The 23,233-nt window shown below is 41.5% G+C and overlaps 1 protein-coding gene across 1 annotated transcript in view; it reads right to left on the bottom strand.

Annotated features, from left to right (window-relative positions):
• Positions 1 to 7,617: 7,617 nt before the first annotated feature.
• Positions 7,618 to 23,233, bottom strand: part of LOC141117281 (cytoglobin-1-like) — a 72,991-nt gene continuing 57,375 nt past the window's right edge. The window contains exons 4-5 of the mRNA XM_073610051.1: positions 13,995 to 14,075; positions 7,618 to 7,759 (exon numbers count right to left, since the gene is read on the bottom strand). Coding sequence (XP_073466152.1) covers positions 7,652 to 7,759; positions 13,995 to 14,075 — 189 coding nt within the window. The 3' untranslated portion in view covers positions 7,618 to 7,651. The remainder of the gene's footprint in view (positions 7,760 to 13,994; positions 14,076 to 23,233) is intronic.

Raw genomic sequence — 23,233 nt, 5'->3', positions numbered from 1 at the left:
AAATGTGGAAAATTTCAAGGGATATGAATACTTTTTCAAGGCAGTGTAACACTACTGAACTACTACTGATCTGTAGACATATACATTTGTTTACCAACCCCCTCTTCATGCCCACTATCACTAAACACTGTAAAAATTGTAAATACTCAATTATATAAGAGAAAACACTAGAAACAAAGGAAAGATGGCACAACAAACCACCAGACATTTAGGAAATACAAGCACAAAATCCACCAGAGTACAGGAATAGGGAATGCTAATGGAAAGTATCTAAATCTTGTTTCAATATTCCATTCAGAATTGTCCACTCTTTTTTGACAGGCAAGTGATCTTATTGAGCATAATTTTTGATATAATGTTATACTCCTAGCTTTTTTTTTTAATGGCATGTTGAAATGTGTCAGACTGTTTTGTTGGTACTATTACTAATTTGCTTTCTATTGTGTGCCTTGAATGGCAATGGAAAAATGTTGTTATTGATTTTATATACAGTATCTAACAAAAGTGGAGTACACCTTTCACATTTTTGTAAATATTTTATTTAGGGATACACCGAAATTTCGGCCGCTGAAACATATCGGCTGAAAATGGCCCTTTTGGCAACAGCCGAAAGAAAATTTTTGCCGATACCGAATGGGGCGGGGCTCGCCTATCAGGGGGGCTTCCTATATAGTAAACGAGAGGAGAGCCGCCGCCTGTTTGATTACAGCGCCGGGAACATCACAGCTTTCATTTCAATAGCTGTGTGTTCCCCGCTGCGCGCCGTCACATACAGCCCCTCCCCCCTTGTCCGGGCACTTTGATAGACAGATCACCCGTCCAATGTTCCCGGCACTGTAATCAAACAGGCGGCGGCTCTCCTCTCCCTTCACTGGCTGCAATGGGGACACAGGCTGCACTACTGGGGACACAGGCTGCAATGGGGCCACAGTCTGCACTACTGGGGACACTGGCTGCAATGGGGACATAGGCTGCACTACTGGGGACATTGGCTGCAATGGGGACACTGGCTGCATCTGACGGGCACTGGTGAGGCTGCATTGATCTCTTGTATTATGTCCGCAGTCTCTGACTCTCTGACCATGTCCCCAGTCTCTGACCATCTCCTGTACCATGTCCCCAGTCTCTGACCATCTCCTTTACCATGTCCCCAGTCTCTGACCATCTTCTGTACCATGTCCCCAGTCTCTGACCATCTCCTGTACCATGTCCCCAGTCTCTGACCATCTCCTGTACCATGTCCCCAGTCTCTAACCATCTCCTGTACCATCTCTGCAGTCTCTGACCATCTCCTGTACCATGTCCCCAGTCTCTGACCATCTCCTGTACCATGTCCGCAATCTCTGACCATCTCCTGTACCATGTCCGCAGTCTCTGACCATCTCCTGTACCATGTCCGCAGTCTCTGACCATCTCCTGTACCATGTCCGCAGTCTCTGACCATCTCCTGTACCATGTCCGCAGTCTCTGACCATCTCCTGTACCATGTCCGCAGTCTCTGACCATCTCCTGTACCATGTCTGCAGTCTCTGCAATGGGGACACAGGCGGCACTACTGGGGACACAGGCGGCACTACTGGGGACACAGGCGGCACCACAGGCTGCACTACTGGGGACACAGGCTTCACTACTGGGGACACAGGCTGCAATGGGGACACAGGCTGTACTACTGGGGACACTGGCTGCATCTGACGGCACTGGTGAGGCTGCATTGATCTCTTGTATCATGTCCGCAGTCTCTGACCATCTCCTGTACCATGTCCCCAGTCTCTGACCATCTCCTGTACCATGTCCCCAGTCTCTGACCATCTCCTTTACCATGTCCCCAGTCTCTGACCATCTCCTGTACAATGTCTGCAGTCTCTGACCATTTCCTGTACCATGTCCGCCATTCTCTGACCATCTCCTGTACCACGTCCCCAGTCTCTGACCATCTCCTGTACCATGTCTGCAATCTCTGACCATTTCCTGTACCATGTCTGCAGTCTCTGACCATCTCCTGTACCATGTCTGCAGTTTCTGACCATCTCCTGTACCATGTCTGCAGTTTCTGACCATCTCCTGTACCATGTCTGCAGTCTCTGACCATCTCCTGTACCATGTCTGCAGTCTCTGATCATCTCCTGTACCGTGTCTGCAGTCTCTGACCATCTCTTGTACCATGTCCCCAGTCTCTGACCATCTCCTGTATAAAAATATTTTTAAAAACAGTCACTTACGGTATCGGTGTTGTTTCGGTATCGGTTTTCAGGATCAAGGAAGATTTATTTTCGGTATCGGTACCAAAAAACCCATTCGGTACATCCCTAATTTTATTATATCTTTTCATGTGACAACACTGAAGAAATGACACTTTGCTACAATGTAAAGTAGTGAGTGTACAGCTTGTATAACAGTGTAAATTTGCTGTCCCCTCAAAATAACCCAACACACAGTCATTAATGTCTAAACCGCTGGCAACAAAAGTCAGTGTCATTTCTTCAGTGTTGTCACATGAAAAGATATAATAAAATAGTTACAAACATGTGAGGGGTGTACTCACTTTTGTGAGATACTGTATATACCATATATATTTACACACACAACAGTATTGCTTTTTAGCAAAATCATGATTCCTTAGTATGTGGCTTTGCTCTGTGTTAGGTGGTGTAGAATTAGCATATTATGCAATAATTATACTCTACTAAAGTATACTTAAAGAAATCTCACCAGTAAGTTCCATTTTCTCTACTGCTCTCCAGAGCAAAATGAGGGACTACGATGGGGCTGGCACTACAGTGCTACGTGCAGAGATGGCCACTGACCAGCTACAGACACCCAGGGACCCCAAATTCAGCAGGATGACAAGGAGCTCACACTTAAACATGTAATGGAGGCTACACATGCTTGCCAATCTGCTCCAACTACTCAGATTCAGTCAGACTAGACCTTTCCATTAAAAAACATGACATGCAAAAAATCAGAAACAAGGTCTACAGCTGAGCAAAGAATTAGCGACTTGGAAGATATGTGTAACCCTTTGAATGCGGATTTCCACACTATGCAGTGAGATTTGACTGACCATTCTAATAAATTGGGAGATTTGGAAGACCATCTCTGTTGCAATAACCTCTGATTTGTAGGTTTCCCTGAAGGAGTGGAGGGCAGGGAACCTGAAATATTTCTGGAAAACTGGCTAAAATCCGCTATAGACGCCAGTTTGCTTTCTGCCATATTTGCCATTGAGAAGGCACACCCGTGTACCTATTACTGGCTGGAGCTCCCCCACGCCCGTTATTGGCAAAAATCCTACACTTCAAGGATAAAGAACTCATATTGCATACCCCCCAGTCTGGGAGAAATCAAATATAATGGTAATAATAGCACAGTTTTTCCTTATTTCTCTGCAACTACACAAAAACTGTGGGCTGCATTCTTGAGGGTTAAACACTGACTCTAAGAGAAAGATCTTAAGTAAAGCATATTTTAGTCACCAAATCCCTTAAAGGAGAAGTACAGCCAAAGCTCATTTGGCTGTACTTCTCCTATGGATCACAGGAGTGCAGTTTGCTTTGCACTCCTGTGACCCGTTTTCAGCAGAGAGCGGGCTGAAGTCTGCTCTCTGCATACATCACAGAAGTCGGTCTAGGCTGCGCAACATCATGGCCACAGTCCGGATCTACTAGATCCCTGTACCGACACCTGGCTCAGCCTAGCAGCAAGCCGCTGAGAGCCTGAGCCGGCCGCCCCCTCCACAGCCAGCGCTCTACTTAGCGAGGAGGGAGCATAGCAGAGAGCAGTGACTGAAAGTCACCAGGTCTCTGCTCACAGAGCTGTGAAAACAGAGTGATCAGCGGTGTTCGATCGCTCGGTTCTCAGTGTTGGAGGCGCCGGGGGACAAAAAAAATATACTTCTCTTTTAACTTACAAATCATTGTCATAACTGATCCACAGGGCTATAATGTTTTTCTAGTGGCATAATATTTAGATATGTATTATGTATATGCATCTACATTCCCCCACCATTTGATGTTCAAAAACTGAATCACTGCATGAGTAAGGTCCTCACTGTTGAGAAGGGCCTTCTTCTTTTAGCGGATGACTTCAATACAGTGATAAACCTAGTACTTGATAGTTTTCGCAGCAGTACATCATATCAATTGGTCTTAAAGAACTGGACTGAGGGATATACTGTAACCTTGTTGACGCATGGAGATACAGACATCCTAATTGCAGAGTGTTCCTGCCAATCTGATTTGCACAATGTTATCTCAGTTGGATATGATTTTTCTTTCTAATGATATACTGCATAAAGTAGCTAATATACAATCTTGCCAAGTGTATTTTGTTGCTGAAAGGTATACAGAGACATGGATTGCAGTAGACTACTATATGAGGCAAGCAGTCCTGTGGGACTAAGTATAAAAATAGGCTAAAGTTCGACTATAATGCTATGTACATTTATAAAAGTTCAGCTTTTGTCTTGTATCTCTACAGAACACTATTGTATATTGGAGTATTTTTTTGTGTGTGTGAGTGACCTGTGGCTTCATCCATGGTAATTCCTCATTTACAACAGTTTTGTATGGTGTTTTTTTTACAGTAGATTCTTGAACACAGATGTACTCAAGCCCCGAAGATACCTAAACATAGATCACTAGCCCTGGGGTTCTTCGGCACATAAATAGGGACAGTCCGGTGTAGGCCGCACTAGGGGTCACTCTTTAAAATCAGCGTGGCAGTGTGGTGCTTCGCCCACACAGCCGCATCATTCATTCACACAGCTCTGTGTGTGAATGAACCACAAACCCTAACATCCTTTGCAGCTGTTGGCTTGTAGTTCTCAATGAACTACCACAGCGCTGTAGTAGTTCATTGATTCTGTCATCTGCTTGCCCGTACAAGATGTACACTGACAGATCTGCATGGCACCAGCATTCTGCTAATTGCAATGCTTTGCAGGCTGCAAAAAAAAAAAAAATTATATATATATATTTATATATATATATATATATATATATGCATTTCTCTTTCTTTTTTTTTTTTTTTTTAAGTTAACTTATCCTTTAAGCTCCAATTTATAAACACAACTGAATTAAAAGAAGTGACTGATCCTCATTCCTGCATGATTGGATATCCTATTTGGGGATTCATAAACCAATATATACCGCGCTGTCTATAAAAGAAATTTAAAAAAAAGAACTAAAGCAGCCAGCACAGCAGTGGATAAAGTTGCAAAAATGACAAATTGGGTGAAATGTGCAGCGCTTATGTGATCATATAAACCATAACAAATAATATGAGTACAAAAAACGTGAATAATAAATGATGTGCTCAAAAATACTCCAAGCAGTCCTCTATTATGACATGTGATGTCTATAAACAGGAACGTGGACGTGTGATGTCCAAAAAAAAAAAAAGTCAGTGACAAGCTTCAATCATGTGTGATGATAATCCTCAACCACATGTGGATATAATATAGTGACAGTCTTATACTTCAAATATGTATGATGTAATAACAGTTGATAGTAGATCCACCAAAGACACCAGATGCTGCTTACCAGAGGGATTGAACTCAAATAGGTGTACACCTAGTGAGTCAATCAAGCTTTGTGGTATAATATACTAAGGGGATCAGATGCTCTATCCAGATATGACCTCCAGATGGACCTCCGAACAGGTGTAAGGTATGGATGGACTCAGTAGATATAGGCAGTCAGCCCCACCATTTCCTCCCAAGGAGGATATGCTGAGACCACTGTCTTCTTTTATACAAGCGCTTGATTTTACTGCTAAACACGTGAATGTATTTCCTTTGCTTTTCATGTATTAAAATTTCCATACGGAGTTGCGCTATATGCCTTCCTCTTTCTTTTAATGGTGGGGCTGACTGCCTATATCTACTGAATCCATCAATACCTTACACCTGTTCGGAGGTCCATCTGGAGGTCATATCTGGATAGAGCATCTGATCCCCTTAGTATATTATACCACAAAGCTTGATTGACTCACTAGGTGTACACTTATTTGAGTTCAATCCCTCTGGTAAGCAGCTTCTGGTGTCTTTGGTGGTGGATCTACTATCAACTGTTATTACATCATACATCACACCAAGGCACTAGGCACTAGGCACTGCATAGCTCTGAAGAAGAGGGGACTCTCCCCTCGAAACACGTTAGCGGATTGCAACGTCTGTGCATTCCTCCATGACCCCTGGAAGGTTTTCGCTCATCTCAAATCGCAGACTGTCTACTGGTGCGATTTTATGTTGTGACTCCTCCACTAATCGCTTGTGAGTCACTTCTTTTACTATTTTTAATTTAATAAATGTTTTAAAAGTTAATGCACAAGGCTGGTGCGCCCTTGTCTTCTTTTTGTTTCGGTTTCTACTAGGATCCCCATCCTTGAGGGCAGCAAGGCCTATCTTTATGTACTATACTTGGTGATCCACCTGTGCGCAGGAGTTACTTTTTTCTCTCTTTTGCTATTGTATTGCCTAATAGAGGACTGCTTGGAGTATTTTTGAGCACATCATTTATTATTCACTTTTTTTGTACTTATATTTGTTATGGTTTATATGATCACATAAGCGCTGCACATTTCATACTATTTGGGGATTCAAACAAAGGAAGAGGGTCTCAAAAATCCTATTCATACCATAACTAGTAACCCCTTTTCTGTTTTCTGATATTTTATATATTCAGTTGCACGACAGAAATGATCAGAGTGCAAGGTTAACCTTAAGTACCAGGTAACCATTCTTTTTTAATAAATGTCATTGCAGGTCAAACCCACAAATTGCATGGTCAGAATACCTGACTATTCGGGGATTCAAACAGAGAGCTGGAGAGAGAGACATCAGTGTCATGGGTGTACTTTGTAATAATTGTGTATAATTCTGTAAAATACAAATTTTGTATAGATAGTAAATGGAAAAAAAAGCAAAAAAAAAAACAATAAAAAAATCAGTATAAATATGTATAAAAACATAAAAATATGACCCAAAACTAGAATTTCTGTTTAAAAGCAGAAATTATGAAAAATCCTAGGGGTTTCACAATTGTAAGAATTTTGTTTTATGACAGATATCTTCTAATATATCAGGTAAGGAAAAAATGATCATGTGATCATGTGCACAGAGCCTAAGGCATGATCACACCAAAGTCCGACAGATTTGTATGTGATGACGTACACCGGACTAAAATAAGGAAGTTGATAGCCAGTAGCCAATAGCTGCCCTAGCGTCGGTTTTTGTCCGTCAGACTAGCATACAGACGAGCGGATTTCTGGGTCCGGCGGAGTTACGACGTAAAGATTTGAAGCATGTTCCAAATCTAAAGTCCGTCAGATTTGCGACTGGAAAAGTCCACTGAAGGTCCGGTGAAGCCCACACACGATCGGATTGTCCGCCAGATTTGGTCCGTCGGCGTCTGTCGGACAAGTCTGGTCGAAAAGTCCAACTGTGTGTACGCTGCACATACAGTCACACCTACACACAATAACCACAGACAAATTTTCTAAAGCAGCGAATGTGACTTTCACCAAATATTCACTGGTGGTGAATAAATCACTGTTATAAAACACATGTTCCTGGAAGATTCATCTGCAGTGAATGTCAGATTCAGCGTTTCATAACTATGCCACTCAGATGAGATTGCCTGTAGAGTTCTAACTATTTTTCATGGTCTGCATCTGTTACTCTTCTTGTCAGCAATTTTCCTTTCTTTTCTTCCTCTTCATATCCTCTTCTCATCAGTGCACAGATATAGGAAAACAGATTCTGATTAATTAAAAACATGAAAAATAATTTTTGATAACATTTAATGAGCAAAACAAAAAGACATCAACAATGGACTGCTAATGATCAGTATTACATTTAAAAATACCGATACTTTAATACTGATTCAGTCTTTTGTCTTCCAAACCCAAGAAGAATAGCGTAATAAATATCAGCTTACCCTTAGATAAGTGGTGTCTGCATTCGTTTTATTTTTTCAGTTGTTTTTTCCCTTTATTTTCACCTGGTGATCCTGCCAATAACACACTTCCTCTCCTAGTGCAACAACGCTCACCAACTGTATAGTATCTATGAGGAGCAGTGTTGTCACCTTAGGACAGGAAGTGTAGTGGCACTAAAGAATAACTCATCTCTTTTCTGTAATGTTCGAACTGTCACTTTAGGTTTAGAAAGAATAAGAGACTAAAGCACGCAAACGGCATATTTTAACCTGAGGGAGACGACACTCCATCAAACCCATATCAATGATAATGCCCAAAAATTATAGGCAAGTAGTAGGCCAAACTGATTTGTCCTCAGCTAGAGGAATACCAAAACGTCTACAAATGACTCTAAATTCACTAAATAAAGACAATGCGAAGAATCAGCAGTGTATTATGTGAGTAGAATCTGCTTGAAATGACACCGCCCATTCAAGAAAGGAAGCAAAAGCTTCAAAATATTTGCAAGATAAGGAGCAGCCCAGGGGCAAGCATTTATCATAATAATAGGTTCCATCAAAATAAAAACCAAAAGAATTAAAAGCTGAATGATGGATTGGCAACAGGCGGAAAGCTGACTTAGTATCCGCTTTTGCAAGCAAAGCTGACCTTCCAAGCATACGGATTTTAACCACTGTGTCATCAAACGATGCATAAGAAACAGAACTCGCAACAGAATCAATAGCATTATTAAGAGATTAACCCGAAGGATATGACAGATGATGTATCAAACGAAAACTGTATCTTAGGTATCAAACCAAGAGGCGAAACTCTAAAATTCTCAAATGGTGGTGACTGAAAGGGGCCATCAGCTCTACCCTCTGTAACTTCTTTCAAATTTTTTTCGGAAACTATGTTGGGGAAGCGACGAACTGAAGGGAGGTTATCGTAACAAACACAACCCACGCCAGTAAGTTCTGGTAATTGAAAACCAACAGAAAAACCTTTAATTAATAGATCCGCCGTCGGACGGTCTGGCCAAATTTGAAGAAACATGGCAGTTAACTTCACAGGCGTTATTGCCAGAACAAAAATTATCTCTAGAATGAGACATAGCAGCAGAAGATAATTTTTTGAAGCAGCAAAGAGCGGGATGAGTTCCAGAACAAGTAGCCAAATTCATGCTTGTACCGACATGAATTGGGCCATTTGCATAGCCCTTCATTGAACCCGAAGCATAAACCTTTTATAAAAGGGGTGGGCTGAGAAGACTGAGGTGGCAATATTTGTTTCCTAGGGATCAAGAGGTATAGCCACAAACCCACATCTTTAGATCCCCATTTCAAGGATTTGTGAACAGCCAATTTCTGTCGATATGATTCATCTTAATAGAACCATGCTAATCCAAAAAAATTCTTGAATCCTTCAAGGATAATTTCAACGTGTTGACACATCCTGCAACACAAATCCAGACGTTTTTTGCCCATAATGCCAGCGTAAATGCAAAAGGCTTGTAGCCAATTGTTAAAGGAGCGCAGAGCTGACTTCTATCATCATCAGACTTATCCAAATCTTTTTTATCTAAACGATTATCTTTACAGGAAGGAAGGAAGGAAGGAAGGAAGGAAGGAAGGAAGGAAGGAAGGAAGGAAGGAAGGAAGGAAGGAAGGAGAGAAAGGAGGTCAATATAAATCGCCGTTCCAAATCTTATCTTTAGTAGACGTAGATAAATGAAACCCAAGAGGCGAAACTTCACAAACCATCGCCCCTTGAAAACAGCTTTCTGGGACCAAAGTAACAGAAACCTGTCTAGGCGCAGGTGATGAAGGCACAAGTGGTAAAATATTTGACGCCATTACTGGAGAAGCTGATACATCTGTATCTTTCCATGCCTGCAATAAAGAATTGTCCAAACAAGAAGGCAAGCTGCCAAGACATGTTTTAAAATAATCAGTAAAAGAATTAAAAGAAAGCATTAATGAACGTAATTGTTCAGACTCACCATTATTATAAATATAGGAGTAACATTAGAAGAATTGCCACCTGATGAAATTAAGGGGTTAACATGAGAATGCTCATTATTCAATGAAGGAGCTGGTAATAATAAATTAGGCAGATAAGTAGATACATCAGTTGAGGCATTGGAGGAGAATGCATTAACACTTTCAATATCCATATTATTTTCAGATAAAGCAGTTTGTGCGCAGGGAAGGAATCACATTAATACCAATATCTCTCCTTTTTTTTAGATGCTAGTGGTCCCTGGGAATCGATCTGGTGAACCAGCTTCTGTCTACTCAGGCTTCACTGCGCATGCACCTGCAAACGTCAGGAATCAGAGGCGGGACGGAGGATCGGCCACTCGATGAAGGCGCTGGGGGCACAGAAAGGAGCTGCATCGGAGGTGGAGCCAAATTAGGAGGAAATACAGGGGATGTAGATACCTCCTGAACCGGAAGACATAAAGGGGGAGAGGAAGGAAGCAGCGGTGGCGGCGAGAGGCGTAGAACACACCAAAGGAGGCAATCCAGGAACACAAGCCGACAACGGAGGAGGAAGAAGCGGCAGAGGAGCCATGGGAGGAGCAGTAGACAGGCAGAATCGCATACAAGCATCTCCATCAGGAGCAGAGGCCCTCTCCATCAACTGACGCAGTAAAGAATGCATGGTGAGAGGGAGAACAACACAGAGGATGCCTATTTCTTCTGCTGCTGCCGTTGTTCTAATGTATAACCGTTGGTCTAATGTCTTTTATAACCTCTTCTTTCTTTCTGTAAGTTCGTTGAACCACCTGACAAACTAGAATCTTCCAGAATTCAAAATGTCACCTGACAGGTAAGTAACCAATTAAATAACTGTACCTTTAAACTGCCTATTTGATTTGTTAGTTGTTCCCATAGGTAGGGGGCACTATCATGTTCTCCCTACTTTCATTTACATTAAAATACTGCCACTATATACCTGTAGCAAGGTCCCAGGCCTCCTTTGGTCTAATGAGAACCTCCAGGGCCAGAGATAGCTGACATCCTGACATCCTTCTGTATATGGTGGGTTGTGAGGCATGATGGGTGCAAGGTAATTAAAGTTATTGGGCGCCAGACACTTCTTGAATGTAAAAGAGTTTATTTCGATTAACAAACTTTTTGGGGAAAGAGGGTTAGGGCCAGGACACCCTTGTAGTTGCAAGTTCAATTGGCAGACTCCAAGACTTCAGCAGGAGGACAGCCATGCAGGGAAAGGCATCCAGCAAAACGCCACATCTGCTTGTGCAGGAATGCTGTCTCCTATGGCAACAGTCTAACAGTTCCTAACACGAAGCGTAACAGTTCTTTCACTTTCACTACAATCACTCCTTGTAGTTCTTCAGCCCACTAAGCTCCCGGTCTCTCTCAATAGACCCACTGCCACTGAATCCCTTGAGCTCCTCCAATCTTCATGGTGGCATCTTCCTCAAGCGTCACCCTCGCCTCTCTGCTGGGTCCCTAGCTTGGCATTGAAGATACCTCTCAAGCTTCACTCCTCTGGCCTGCTCGGTGCCTGGCTTGACACACAAGGCTGCTCTGCAAGTGTCACCTCCACTGGCTGGGTCCCTGGCTTGATACCCACTGAAGTTTCCCGATTCTTTACCAGAGAATGCTGCTCTGATACTTGCTTCAGTTACTCACTGTGGTCCTTGGTAATAAAGTGGTTAGTCCCTTAGTGACGACAGCTTCCCCTCTACCTGCGACCCCAACAGGTTCTCTCGCCGGCAGAACCGTCACTTCTGGTTGGACCGCAAGCCGCAATCCCAACCCTACACTGATCTCCTGCCTCTGGATAGGCCCTCAGACAGCTTAGCAGCCAGATGTGCCCGGGATAAACCCAATCTCCGGCCTAGCAGCCTGGGCAATACAACACACGTCCACCCAGACAGCCCTCCAGGCGGCACAGAACACAGATCACCTGACTCCATCCAAATATATAGCCTCTCCCAGCAGGTCAAAGAACTCAAGAAAACCCCTGCCCATTGGCTGAGATACCCCATATACCCATAATCCGACCTTGCGTTGCCCCTCTCGTATCTAGTACCACCAGGTACCCGGCCACCCAGTGGTAGAAGAGAAAAGTGCAACAAGGCCAAACTTAGGGAGATATTAAAATATCTCTAACAATAACCCATAATGACTATTCCTGGCAAGTAAATTTTGAGGAGCAACCCTGACTAAACTCCAGGGTGCTACATACCTTTGTGGATGATTTGTATACCACGATTACATGATAAACTGCACAGTTTCTCCAGGGCTGAGAGTTCAGGTAGGAGGAGATTTCAACTACAGCCTGTATACACGCCCACATGTGTGATGTCAATATTATGTGACCTGGCTAGCTCTGAGAACAAGTAAATGTTCTCTCCAGCATAAAAGACAACTGAGCATGTGCAGGTCGGTTACCCTGCCTGTGTTAGCTGGCCTTCCCCAGATAGACAATGCAGGAGGGGAGAATCTCTGCATACAGGATAAAACAGCCTTTTTACACAATGCAGAGGATTAACCCCTTAAGTTCCACAGTGATTATAACAAGCATGCTATGCTGCATATACAGACTGATTTTACGGTCGTGGGTATAGTAACACTTTAATATAGTGCTGCTATGAAAACACTTGTACAGAATTACACTATAGAGATTGTTTTTTGATATTTCCATGCATGTATGAGACTGCTGGGGCAGTGGAAGTAAGGACAAGGAGAGCCACCTTTGGGTTGGTCCAGAATATCCATAGGTGGTGCTATGAATGCTGGCTACCCCTTTGAAGGGAGAGATTTCTGTTGAGTGAAGCAATAAGAGGGGGAGCAGAGTGGAGACACTGGGCACACCGCATATCATTTGTGGAATTCTTCTTGTTGCAACACCAGGAACAAGTGTTTTCATAGCAGCACTATATTATTATATTATTATTATACAGTATTTATATAGCGCCAACAGTTTACGTAGCGCTTTACAACTATATATATATATTAAGGATCTATATTATGGACACATGACTTTTAAATGATTTTGGAGCACTATAATAGGGAATCATAACCATTGTCACTTTATATTTATTTTACAAATCGGAGCACCAGTCACCTTATATGCTATTTGCACTAATTACTCCTACTTGGAGTCACCGTTTACTTAGTGTACTACACTGTTTGCATTTGAATATATAATATGGAATTCTCTGTAGTTTTGTATATAAGGTTTTTATAAGACAAGTATTATTTAACGCAGCGCCACATCCATTTCCAAATACCCTATTCATCTTGACCCTACCTTGGTATTTAGTCAGTGGAGGCAGCAGCTATACACACACCAATTAAAATCTGTCCATAGCACGAAATCACCTTACACATGATCAATCCTGCCAGTAAGTCTCTTATATTTCAACAGAACAAGCTGTTGTGCAGATGTAGCAGTTAGAGGTTTGAGACAAACCATTTAACACTGACAAGGGTGGTTACAATGATCAGCTTTTTGTTTATTTATTTAAGTAAAACATTATCCCAAAAGGAATAAAACGGTTGCTGTAAATGCTTAAAAAGTGTTACCTAAAGTTTGGCTTCAATTTTGTTTAATGTATCTAAATTTGCTAATGCATCTAACACTCCCTTTCCCCCCCAACCTCCAGACAGACAATGCTGCTGTCCAAATGTGTCGCTGTTGCTCTTTCATCCAGAGTGGGGGCACTTTAATACAGGAGGTGTGATACTGGCCAGATCACCAGGTGAAAACAGAGGGAAAAAGCCCCAAAAAAGAAAACGAATGCAACCGCCACATGTTAGGATTAATACGCTGCAATATATTACATTTTTGGTTTTGAGTTTAATACCGCTTAAAGCTGCATGAATAAAAATTCCCATTGTAAGCACCTCTGTCAATGTTTCTTGGTCCCTTTCCAGTGTAACTGGCAGGATAAGTGGGATAATAAAACTATGGAACGGGGGGGGGGGGGGGGGGGGGGGCACAAAAAACTGCTGGTTTTGAATGCTATTGACAGACTATTAGAATCTTTTATTTTATTTTGTTCACAGTTTCAGTTTATTTTAATAGATGCTTACCCTCCATGCATTCTCCAACTCTGGTGTCCATTTCTCTTTCAGAAGTGGATGAATAGCAGACATAAATTCAGCTACTACATACTGTAAAATATGGAATCAAGAATGTCTGATTTAGCACAATGCAAAGCATTCAGTCAGAAAAATATAGCAATCCTTTATACTACAGTATATAGAAAAAATTGTTCACTAAAGCCATGCCCTGGCAGCAATGATGTTCAGGGCAATAACTGATTGCAACCACATTGTGCACTAAAATCTGATTAATAAACATTTCAGTGATACTGCCATTTTCATACTGCCTTTCAAATTAAAGAAGCTTTTTTATGCTATATAATGTGGTATGTTAGTGTTTGGCAGTGAAAACCTGGAGCCTGGTAGTTCTTGGTATGGGATTGTTTTTTGTGGGGTTTTTTTTTTGCTTCAGAACGCATGTGCCGATGACATCATTGGAACATCCCTTGTGAATATCTCCTAAACAGTACCACTGTACCCAAACAAAATTTGCGTTCTTTTTTTTCCCAGAAATAGAACTTTCCTTTGGTGGTATTTGATCACCTCTGCGTTTTTTTTTTTTTGCGCTATAAACAAAAAAAGAGCAACAATTTAAAAACAAAACGATATTTTTTACTTTTTGCTATAATAAATATCCCCAAAAAATGTTTTTAAAAAACGAATTTCTTCATCAGTTTAGGCCAATATATATTCTTCTACATAAATAAATAAATGACAATAAGCATATAATATCTGCGATTTTTAGCAGTACTGCGACATTGTGGCGGACAGATCAGACACCTTTGACACATTTTTGGGACCATTGACTTTTATACAGCGATCAGAGCTAAAAAAAAAAAGGCACTGATTACTGTGTAAATGTCACTGGTAGGGAAGGGGTTAACACTAGAGGGCAATCAAGGGGTTAAATGTATTCCCTAGTTAGTGTTTCTAACCGTATGGGGATAGGACTGACTGAGGGAGGAGACATATCGCTCTTCCTACTTAGTAGGAACAAACTATACGTCTCCTCTCCCCTACAGAACAGGGATTTGTGTATTTACACACACAAATCCCCGTGCTGGCTCTCGTGCACGCAATTGTGGGAGACCAGCGGCGATCGCGCCTGCCAGCCACATGCATCGTGTCCCCCGTCATGCCGGGGGCACTCATGCGCGCCTCCTGCGGCTCTTAAAGGGAACATACCCATACTTTGGTTTGCGCAGACGTGCCATTCTGCCGACATATATCGGCGTGAGCCGGTCGGCAAGTGGTTAAGCGGTATTCACTGTGCCTACAGGTAAGCCTTATTATAGGTTTACCTGTAGGTACAAATTCAAAAGTAAAGTTTACCTCCACTTAAACCAAAAAAAGGCCTTCCACATCCCTGACCCTTAGATTTACACACACTTCACTCTCCATTCCATAAAACCTACCTATTGGTGGTGGTCAATTATGTAAATATAGGTGACCTAAAGTGTGGCTTGTTATTACTAGTACATCATGACATACCCAGGAAAATATAATCGGTTTGTATAAAATGGGAATTTGATGCAAGGTAAGTTTTTTTAACCACTTCCAGCCCACGGACGTCATATGACGTCCTGGGCTTTGAGCAGGTATATCTGAATGATGCCTGTAGTTACAGACATCATTCAGATATTGCCCGTTTCAGCCGGCGAATCTCTACACCATAGGAAGGATCATAGCGGCCGTTCTGCCGCTTGATCGTTTCTATGGGAGGCGAGAGGGGACGCCCCCCCCCCTCCCGCCGCCCTCCGGTGCTTGCTCCGACTCACCGTTACGATCGATGAGGCGGAGAGTAGATCCACCGGCGCCGGATGTAGATCATAGAGATTTCCGGCGGACCAGATGGTCCCCGGAGTCTCTATGATCGTCGGAGGCCGGGCGCGATGTTATGACGTCACGCCCGGCCTCTCCATTCAAAAAAACGGCGCCACTTCGGCTGGGAAGCGGCGATCTTTTTATTTTTTTTTTTTATTTCAGGCTTCCCAGCCTAGTGGTGAGATATGGGGTCTTATTGACCCCATATATCACTATTAAAAGCACCTGACATGTCATATTGCTATTACAAGGGATGTTTACATTCCTTGTAATAGGAATAAAAGTGATCAATTTTTTTTTTTTTCAAAAAAGTGTCAAAATAAAAAAATAAAATATAATTAACAATAAAAAAAAAAAAAAATTTTTAAAGCGCCTCTGTCCCCGTGTGCTCGCACGCAGAAGCGAACGCATACGTAAGTCCCGCCCACATATGAAAACTGTGTTCAAACCATACATGTGAAGTATCGCTGCGAACGTTGGAGCGAGAGCAATAATTTTGGCCCTAGACCTCCTCTATAACTCAAAACATGTAACCAGTAAAAAAATTTCAAGCGTCGCCTATGGGGATTTTTAGGTACCGAACATTGGCGCCATTCCACGAGCGTGTACAATTTTGAAGCGTGACCTGTTAGGTATCTATTTACTCGGCGTAACTTCATCTTTCACAAAATGCAAAAACATTGGGCTAACTTTACTGTTTTGTTTTTTTTTTTTAAACACAAAACAGTTTTTTCCCCAAAAAAACGCATTCGAAAAATTCCTGCGCAAATACTGTGTGAGATAAAAAGTTGCAACAACTGCCATTGTATTCTCTAGGGTCTTTGCTAAAAAAACATATATAATGTTTGGGGGTTCTATGTAATTTTCTAGCAAAAAAATGACGATTTTTACATGTAGGAGCAAAGTGTCAGAATTGGCCCAGTATTGAAGTGGTTAATGCAAGTGTTTGATGCTTACTCAGTAAAAGCCAATGTCTTCAGAACATCCAACCTTATTTATTGATTTCACTCATTTTTTTTCCTACATTTTGTAAATGCCCCCCACGCAGCTCTGTAACAACACATCACTTCTAATAGTGATCTACTGCTGCAGGGGAAGAAGCGTGGAGCTCTAATAACTCTGCCTAAGCCTGGGACCATAAAGAAAGTGCCATGAGGTCACACAGTCTGTTGCTTTTCTGTTTCAATGTTTTTGAAATGTGAAATTTGTCATAAACATATAACAGAAAAAGATGACGTTTGAATTTACATGGAAACAGAGCAGGCCATTCAATAAGGCAGATTTCCAGTACTCAATGAATAATGGTGATTGATTATCATTTTGCTAAATGTATTTGAACCCAATAAGTAGCGTTGCATCTGGACTTATGGTAGGGGACACTACTTCCTCCTTCGACACCCCATCTGGGATCAATCTGTGTCGAGAAGGGAGCAGACAGTACCCCCCCCCCCCCACCCCGCACTTAAATTTCCAGAATTTAATTCTGTATAGTATATTAGGCTACCAAGTATACATGCACCATTGTTGAGTTACCTTGTTACCTTTGTTTAATGGATGTCATATACTCTTATTTACTCTTATTTAGAGGTTAACAGGTTGTAGAAGCTAACTTACAACAATTGGACGTTTAAGGCTATGTTTCCACTATTGCGTCCCCAAAGTCGCGCGCTTTACACTGCGATTGTGCGTTGCGATTTGTGTTGCGTTTTGTTGCGACTTTAATTACGACTTTGTGCGACTTGGATGTTCTGCGATTTAGTCCTAGTGATGTAATTCCTTATCCTGCTTATTTATTGCCCCTTCCTGTTTGGTTGTCTCGTGTTGTATGTTTGTTAGCAAACATGTTGGCTATGCAGTATGTTGGGTCAGCAGTCATTTTGGCTTCTGTAGCAGCATTTATAGATCAAGAAGAGGAGGATAACCGGAGGAGGAGAAGGCATCGCTTTTGGATACATCCCATCATTGCCCAAAGGGAAGTGAGAGGCCAGTTTGGGGTCCTTTACAATGACCTCCGGGCTCATGATGAAAAATTTTTCAACTATACAAGGATGTCAATTAGAAGGTGAGAACATTTTTTGATGTCAACTTGCAAATGCTGCCAGATATATTTCTCAAAATGTGTATATGCCTGGTCATTATTACTCTTTTTAGTATTTTTAGATTTGAATAGCTCGAAGTGTTAACTAGAACCTAATCAAATTGTTAGAAAAATGTAACTCCATTTGTAAATGTTTGATTTTTACATGGTCAGTGTAGATACTAGCCCTATTTTTTCTCTTTACAGTTTTGATGAATTGTTGGCTTTGCTCTCTAGTCATCTAGAGCGCCAAAACACCAGTTTCAGAAGGAGTATTCCATCTGCTGAAAGACTCATAATAACATTGAGGTAAATGTTCATACCTACTGTTTCTTCTTCTTAACTTCTATGTGGCTTTTGGAGATCCACATCATTCTTTCATCATCTTTACATGAAGTCCAAAAATAACTACTAGCATGTAATTGTGCGTAAGCTTGGTTTTAAAATCTTAACTCTGCCTCTACATCACCTGTGTCTTTCTCCTGCTCCTCTTCTTCCTTCTTCACTTCCTCAGGCACCTCCTTCCTAGCTCTGTTTTTTGGGTTTATTGATGTAGCTTAGTGTCAATATGTATCATTATCCTAAAATGTATGTACTTTTCCATTTTAGGTACCTGGCAACTGGACATTCCTTTTCCAGTTTGCATTTTGAATTTTTGGTTGGCAAAACTACAGTCAGCACTATTGTCCACGAGACCTGCCGAGACATATGGAATGTCCTTAGTGATTTGGTTCTGAAGAAGCCCACTTCCGACGATTGGTGCAAGAAAGCGGAACTTTTCTGGGATCGTTGCAATTTCCCAAATTGTCCAGGGGCAATTGACGGCAAACATATGAGGGTAGTGATGCCCATTGGCAGTGGAACAAAATACTATAATTACAAAAAATATTTTTCTTTTGTCTTACTTGCAGTGGCTGATGCCAATTATTGTTTCAGCTATATAGACATTGGATCATATGGCAGCAGCTCAGACTCAAGTATTTTCCAAAGATCTTCCTTTGGAAGAATGTTGCGGGAAAATGCTCTGGACCTGCCACAGGACTGTCCGTTGCCAGGAACAAATGGGCCGCCAATGCCATTTGTGTTTTTTGGGGATGAGGCCTTTGCTCTCAGTGAGCATCTATTAAGGCCTTATTCAAATCGGTGTTTGAGTGAAGAGAAGCGAATCTTCAATTACCGCTTAACGAGGGCAAGACGAGTGGTAGAATGTTCTTTTGGCATTTTAGCCAACAAGTGGCGTTTGCTCCATACCCCCATTAATTTAAAAATGGAGAATGCAATATCTGCAGTAAAAGCAGCATGTGTTCTTCACAATTTTGTGAGAATTCGTGATGGCTATCTTTTTGAAGATTCCCTCATGCACGATCTGGAAGGTGCACAATGGAGTGCCAGTAGGGGCACCACCAATGGTGCCAGTGTGCGTGAGGGATTCTCATCTTATTTTCTGTCTGCTGCTGGTTCTGTCCCCTGGCAGCAGGATGCCATAGCATAATGTATGTCATGCATTTTCTGTGAATATTATTTTGATGTATGTTATGTTTCAGTGCATCCAAAAGCATAATAACAGGTAGTTTCCTCAAATTAGAAAAAAGGATAAGCCGAAAATGCACAATGTAAACAAAATTATTTTTATTTTATTTTTTTTTGTGCAGGGAAGCACACAAAATTTTTGGGTTATGTGTTTGGGTGAACTACACCATTTTGTTTATTTTTTATCAAGCACAACAAATAGTGAAATAATAAACTATTTCTCTCAGAAAAACACGTAAATAAAATTATTTCAAAAATATAAAAAAATATCTGAATCTTTTTTACAAGACAACTCTTTTTGCAATAAGGCAAAAATAAAGAAATACGTTCCATGAACTTAAAATTACAACAGTTGTTGTTTTGGCCTCCTCAACCAAACAAAAAATAGAGAACAAGTCTTAAACACACCTCAATAATAATTGTAAATTACAATTGCTCGTATGTTTTGTTTTCAGTGGTCCCGGAAACTGAACTATTGGTTGGTCCAGGGAAATCCACTGATGGACCAGGGTAATATTTCCTTTCCAGAAAAGGCGGAACATGACTGGGTGTAGGCTGCCTAAATTGGTGAGTGGTTGGGGGGCCAAGGGTAGAGGTAGTGGGGTCAGGAATTGGATGCAACATGCGTGGCCTTGAGGGATTCAGTATATTACCATACTGGTCACAGTATGGACGGTTTATTGGTGGAGCATACTGTGTACTTGGAAAGTGAGTGTATTGTTGATAAGGGGGATATTGGGGAAGGGGGGGTTGCATATATGCTGAGGATGTTGTTGGCCCCTCACCCACAAATGATTGAGCAGTTGACATTAAAGCCATCCTGAGTGCATATTTTTTCTCAGGGGGTACCTGTTTACATATGCCTAAAATTACAGTGAGAAATGCTGTGTCTTCACACTGGTTTTCAGCCATTTTAGTGGACATCTGATTGACTACCTCTAAAATTTTATCCATGGGTTTACCAGGCCGGGCACTGACCCTTGAAGACCTTCGCAAAGGCCTAGAGACATTGCTAGGTCCTGGTTCTGCATCCTCCTCATTCATTGAGTTTGATGTTGACCTTGCTTCATCTACGAACAGTTCCTTGTCAACATTGTCTTGGAATTGTTCTTGCTCCTCCTCCTCCGCAGCTTCCTCTGCCTCATCTTCTGCTGCCAAACCCTGTGTGCTGTCTTCCCAGCTTGCTTGGGTTCTGAAATACAAATCACATATTTTTAAAGTAAGCATTACTATTTGATATGTAGAATTCGTAACATATGCCTGCTGATAACTTACTCTCGCATTTCCAACACTGGTTTCAAAAATTCAAGATCCCCGGCATGGGCATATGGGGCTAATCTTTTAGAGCCGGAACCACTCCTTCCTTCTTTTAATTTGCGTAAGTACCGGTTGTAGCAGTCTTTGAGACTTCTCCATCGAGTTTGTAACGAGTGCACTACAAAATATAAAGCAAAGTATACATTTTTTAAAACAAATTTAGTCACTGCCTATAGGTCATTCATTTGCTAGGCTGCATAATTGATATGGATGGTGTTAAAACAACCGCTACATATATTACCCATGACACCTACATAATTTGACATGTGCTGGAGGATGTTGACAGGGCCATCTTTAATATTATTTAATATTATTAGGACCGTGGACAAAAATTATTTGCTGGCCCACACACACAGATTTACTTTCCTGCAGCCACAGGTTACAGGAAAGTAACTATATAAATGACACCATCAACACAGATAGTGTTGACATGGGATTACCTCCTGCCAAACCATTGTGATCTCCTGCCAGGAGAAGCGGTCCCCACCAAGAAAAAACAGTGCACACAACCATTGGTTACAGAAAGTGTTAAGCAGCATATATCAACCACTTACTTTTTGTAGAACGTTCTGTGGCTGAGAAAGAGTCCCATGTCTCATAATATATGCGAGCCACCTCCAACCATGCTCTCTCCTTCTTTGCATGATCTTTGTAACCTGGATCTCTGAGGTCATATATTGCCGGACGTTGTCTGACAAGCCGAATAATTTCCTCATTGTCATGCACTTGTCGCTTATTTTTTTTTGCCCTAGGCATGCTTCCTGCTGTCTTCCACACTCACATACATCGATATAGGAAGTGATGTATTTGGGAGGAGCAGAGATCATGTGCTTCCGTAGACTTCCGTGGAAGTCGCAACAAAGTCGCGGTGTCAGACATGTACATACGACTTCATTGCGACTTAATACCTTTCTATGGAGAACAAGTCGCACCGAAGACGGAACAAAGTAGTGCAAGAACCTTTTTTCGAGTCGCTGCGACTTGAGTCGCACCAATGAGAACGGGGACCATTGAAATACATGGGTTTTGACTTGTCATGCGACTTGACATGTGTCAAGTCGCAAAATAAGTCGCACTAGTGGAAACAGAGCCTAATGCTTATAGGTAATTAAGGTGCTTATTGTTCTTTATTATAAACGTTAAACTAAATGTAATAGAATATTCTGGCAACTTATTTGTAATGAGTGAAATGGAGAGAAAGGAAGACAACAGAAAAGAAAAGGATAGAGAGGGAGAAAAGAGAGAGTGTTTGGTCTACAATCTTTATTGTTGAGTAGTACTATAATTCAATCATAATGTTGTTATCATCGTACCCTTAATTATTTTGTTAATCTGTGCCAATTGATCCAATGATTTCATTTAGAACACATATTTTGTAAGTGGCTTGCGTGGATGCAAACATTAACTCATAGTTGGCATGGGTATTGGTCGTCTCCACGATTTCTGTAAGTGGGGGTGGCCTTCGGTCCTTCCAATGCCACAAAATTGTCGATCTTGTACTAAGTAGCAAGTGTGTGATTATGACTCTTGAATCCGTCGGGACTTTCTCAATACCCAGACACAGAACTGCCATTCCAGCAGAAAGTGGAACACGCAGTCCCATGATCTGTGCAGTAAGGTTTTGGACCAAAGGACTTGGATCCTTGGACACGTCTACATTATATGATATAGTGTTCCTGTACAGCCACAGTCTCTCCAACATAGTGGTGAAGCCTGGGGACTAAATTTGGAAATTCGATAAGGCGTCAGATACCAACGTAACAATAGTTTGTGGGAAAGTTCCCACAAATTAGCACTCTTAGTTGCCGTATATGTAATATGTAGTGCTTTCTGCCATTGTTCCATGGAGTAAGACGTACCTAGATCTTTTTCCCCATGCTTTAATATTTGTATTCTTGACAAAGTCATTTTTATCATGTAACACTGTAGAATAGTGAAATGCCTTTGATTTTTCGGTCTTAGTGCTGGTGAAGTATAAAGCTATTCTCCATGGCAGGTAAATGGTGGATTTGGGATTGGTGTGAAGTAAATGGGTAATTTGTATATATCTGTAGTGATCCTTTTCCTCTAACCCATATTCTACTTGTAGTGATCTGAATGTTTTAATTGTGGGGCCCACTCTCAGGTCCCCTGTTGTAGTTATTCCTTTAGCCTCCTATTGTGATATATTAAGGTCTGGAATAAGCATGGCCAGAATTGCTAATGTGAGTGGTATAGGTCTAGTTGCATTCTCCTTATGTTGCATGGACGTAAGTATTTTCCATGCTTGAAGTGTAGCTACTATAGTAGAGGATAATTTAATATCAGTAAGGGAATGGTATCTGCTAGCTAGTAGTAGGTCATATAATTGGTGACCCTGAACTTGCAATTTCTCCAATTCCAGCCATCTAGCTCCAGATGACCTTAACTAGGGGAACCAGGCCCTCACCTGTGCCAGTATTACTGCGATATGTTAGTCCTTTAGTAGTACATGTCCCAT

This window comes from Aquarana catesbeiana, linkage group LG13, assembly GCF_042186555.1.
Source record: "Aquarana catesbeiana isolate 2022-GZ linkage group LG13, ASM4218655v1, whole genome shotgun sequence".
Classification (NCBI taxonomy): domain Eukaryota; kingdom Metazoa; phylum Chordata; class Amphibia; order Anura; family Ranidae; genus Aquarana; species Aquarana catesbeiana.
Note: the sequence above shows the minus strand (reverse complement) of the source record. Positions and strands in the feature narration are given on the sequence as shown.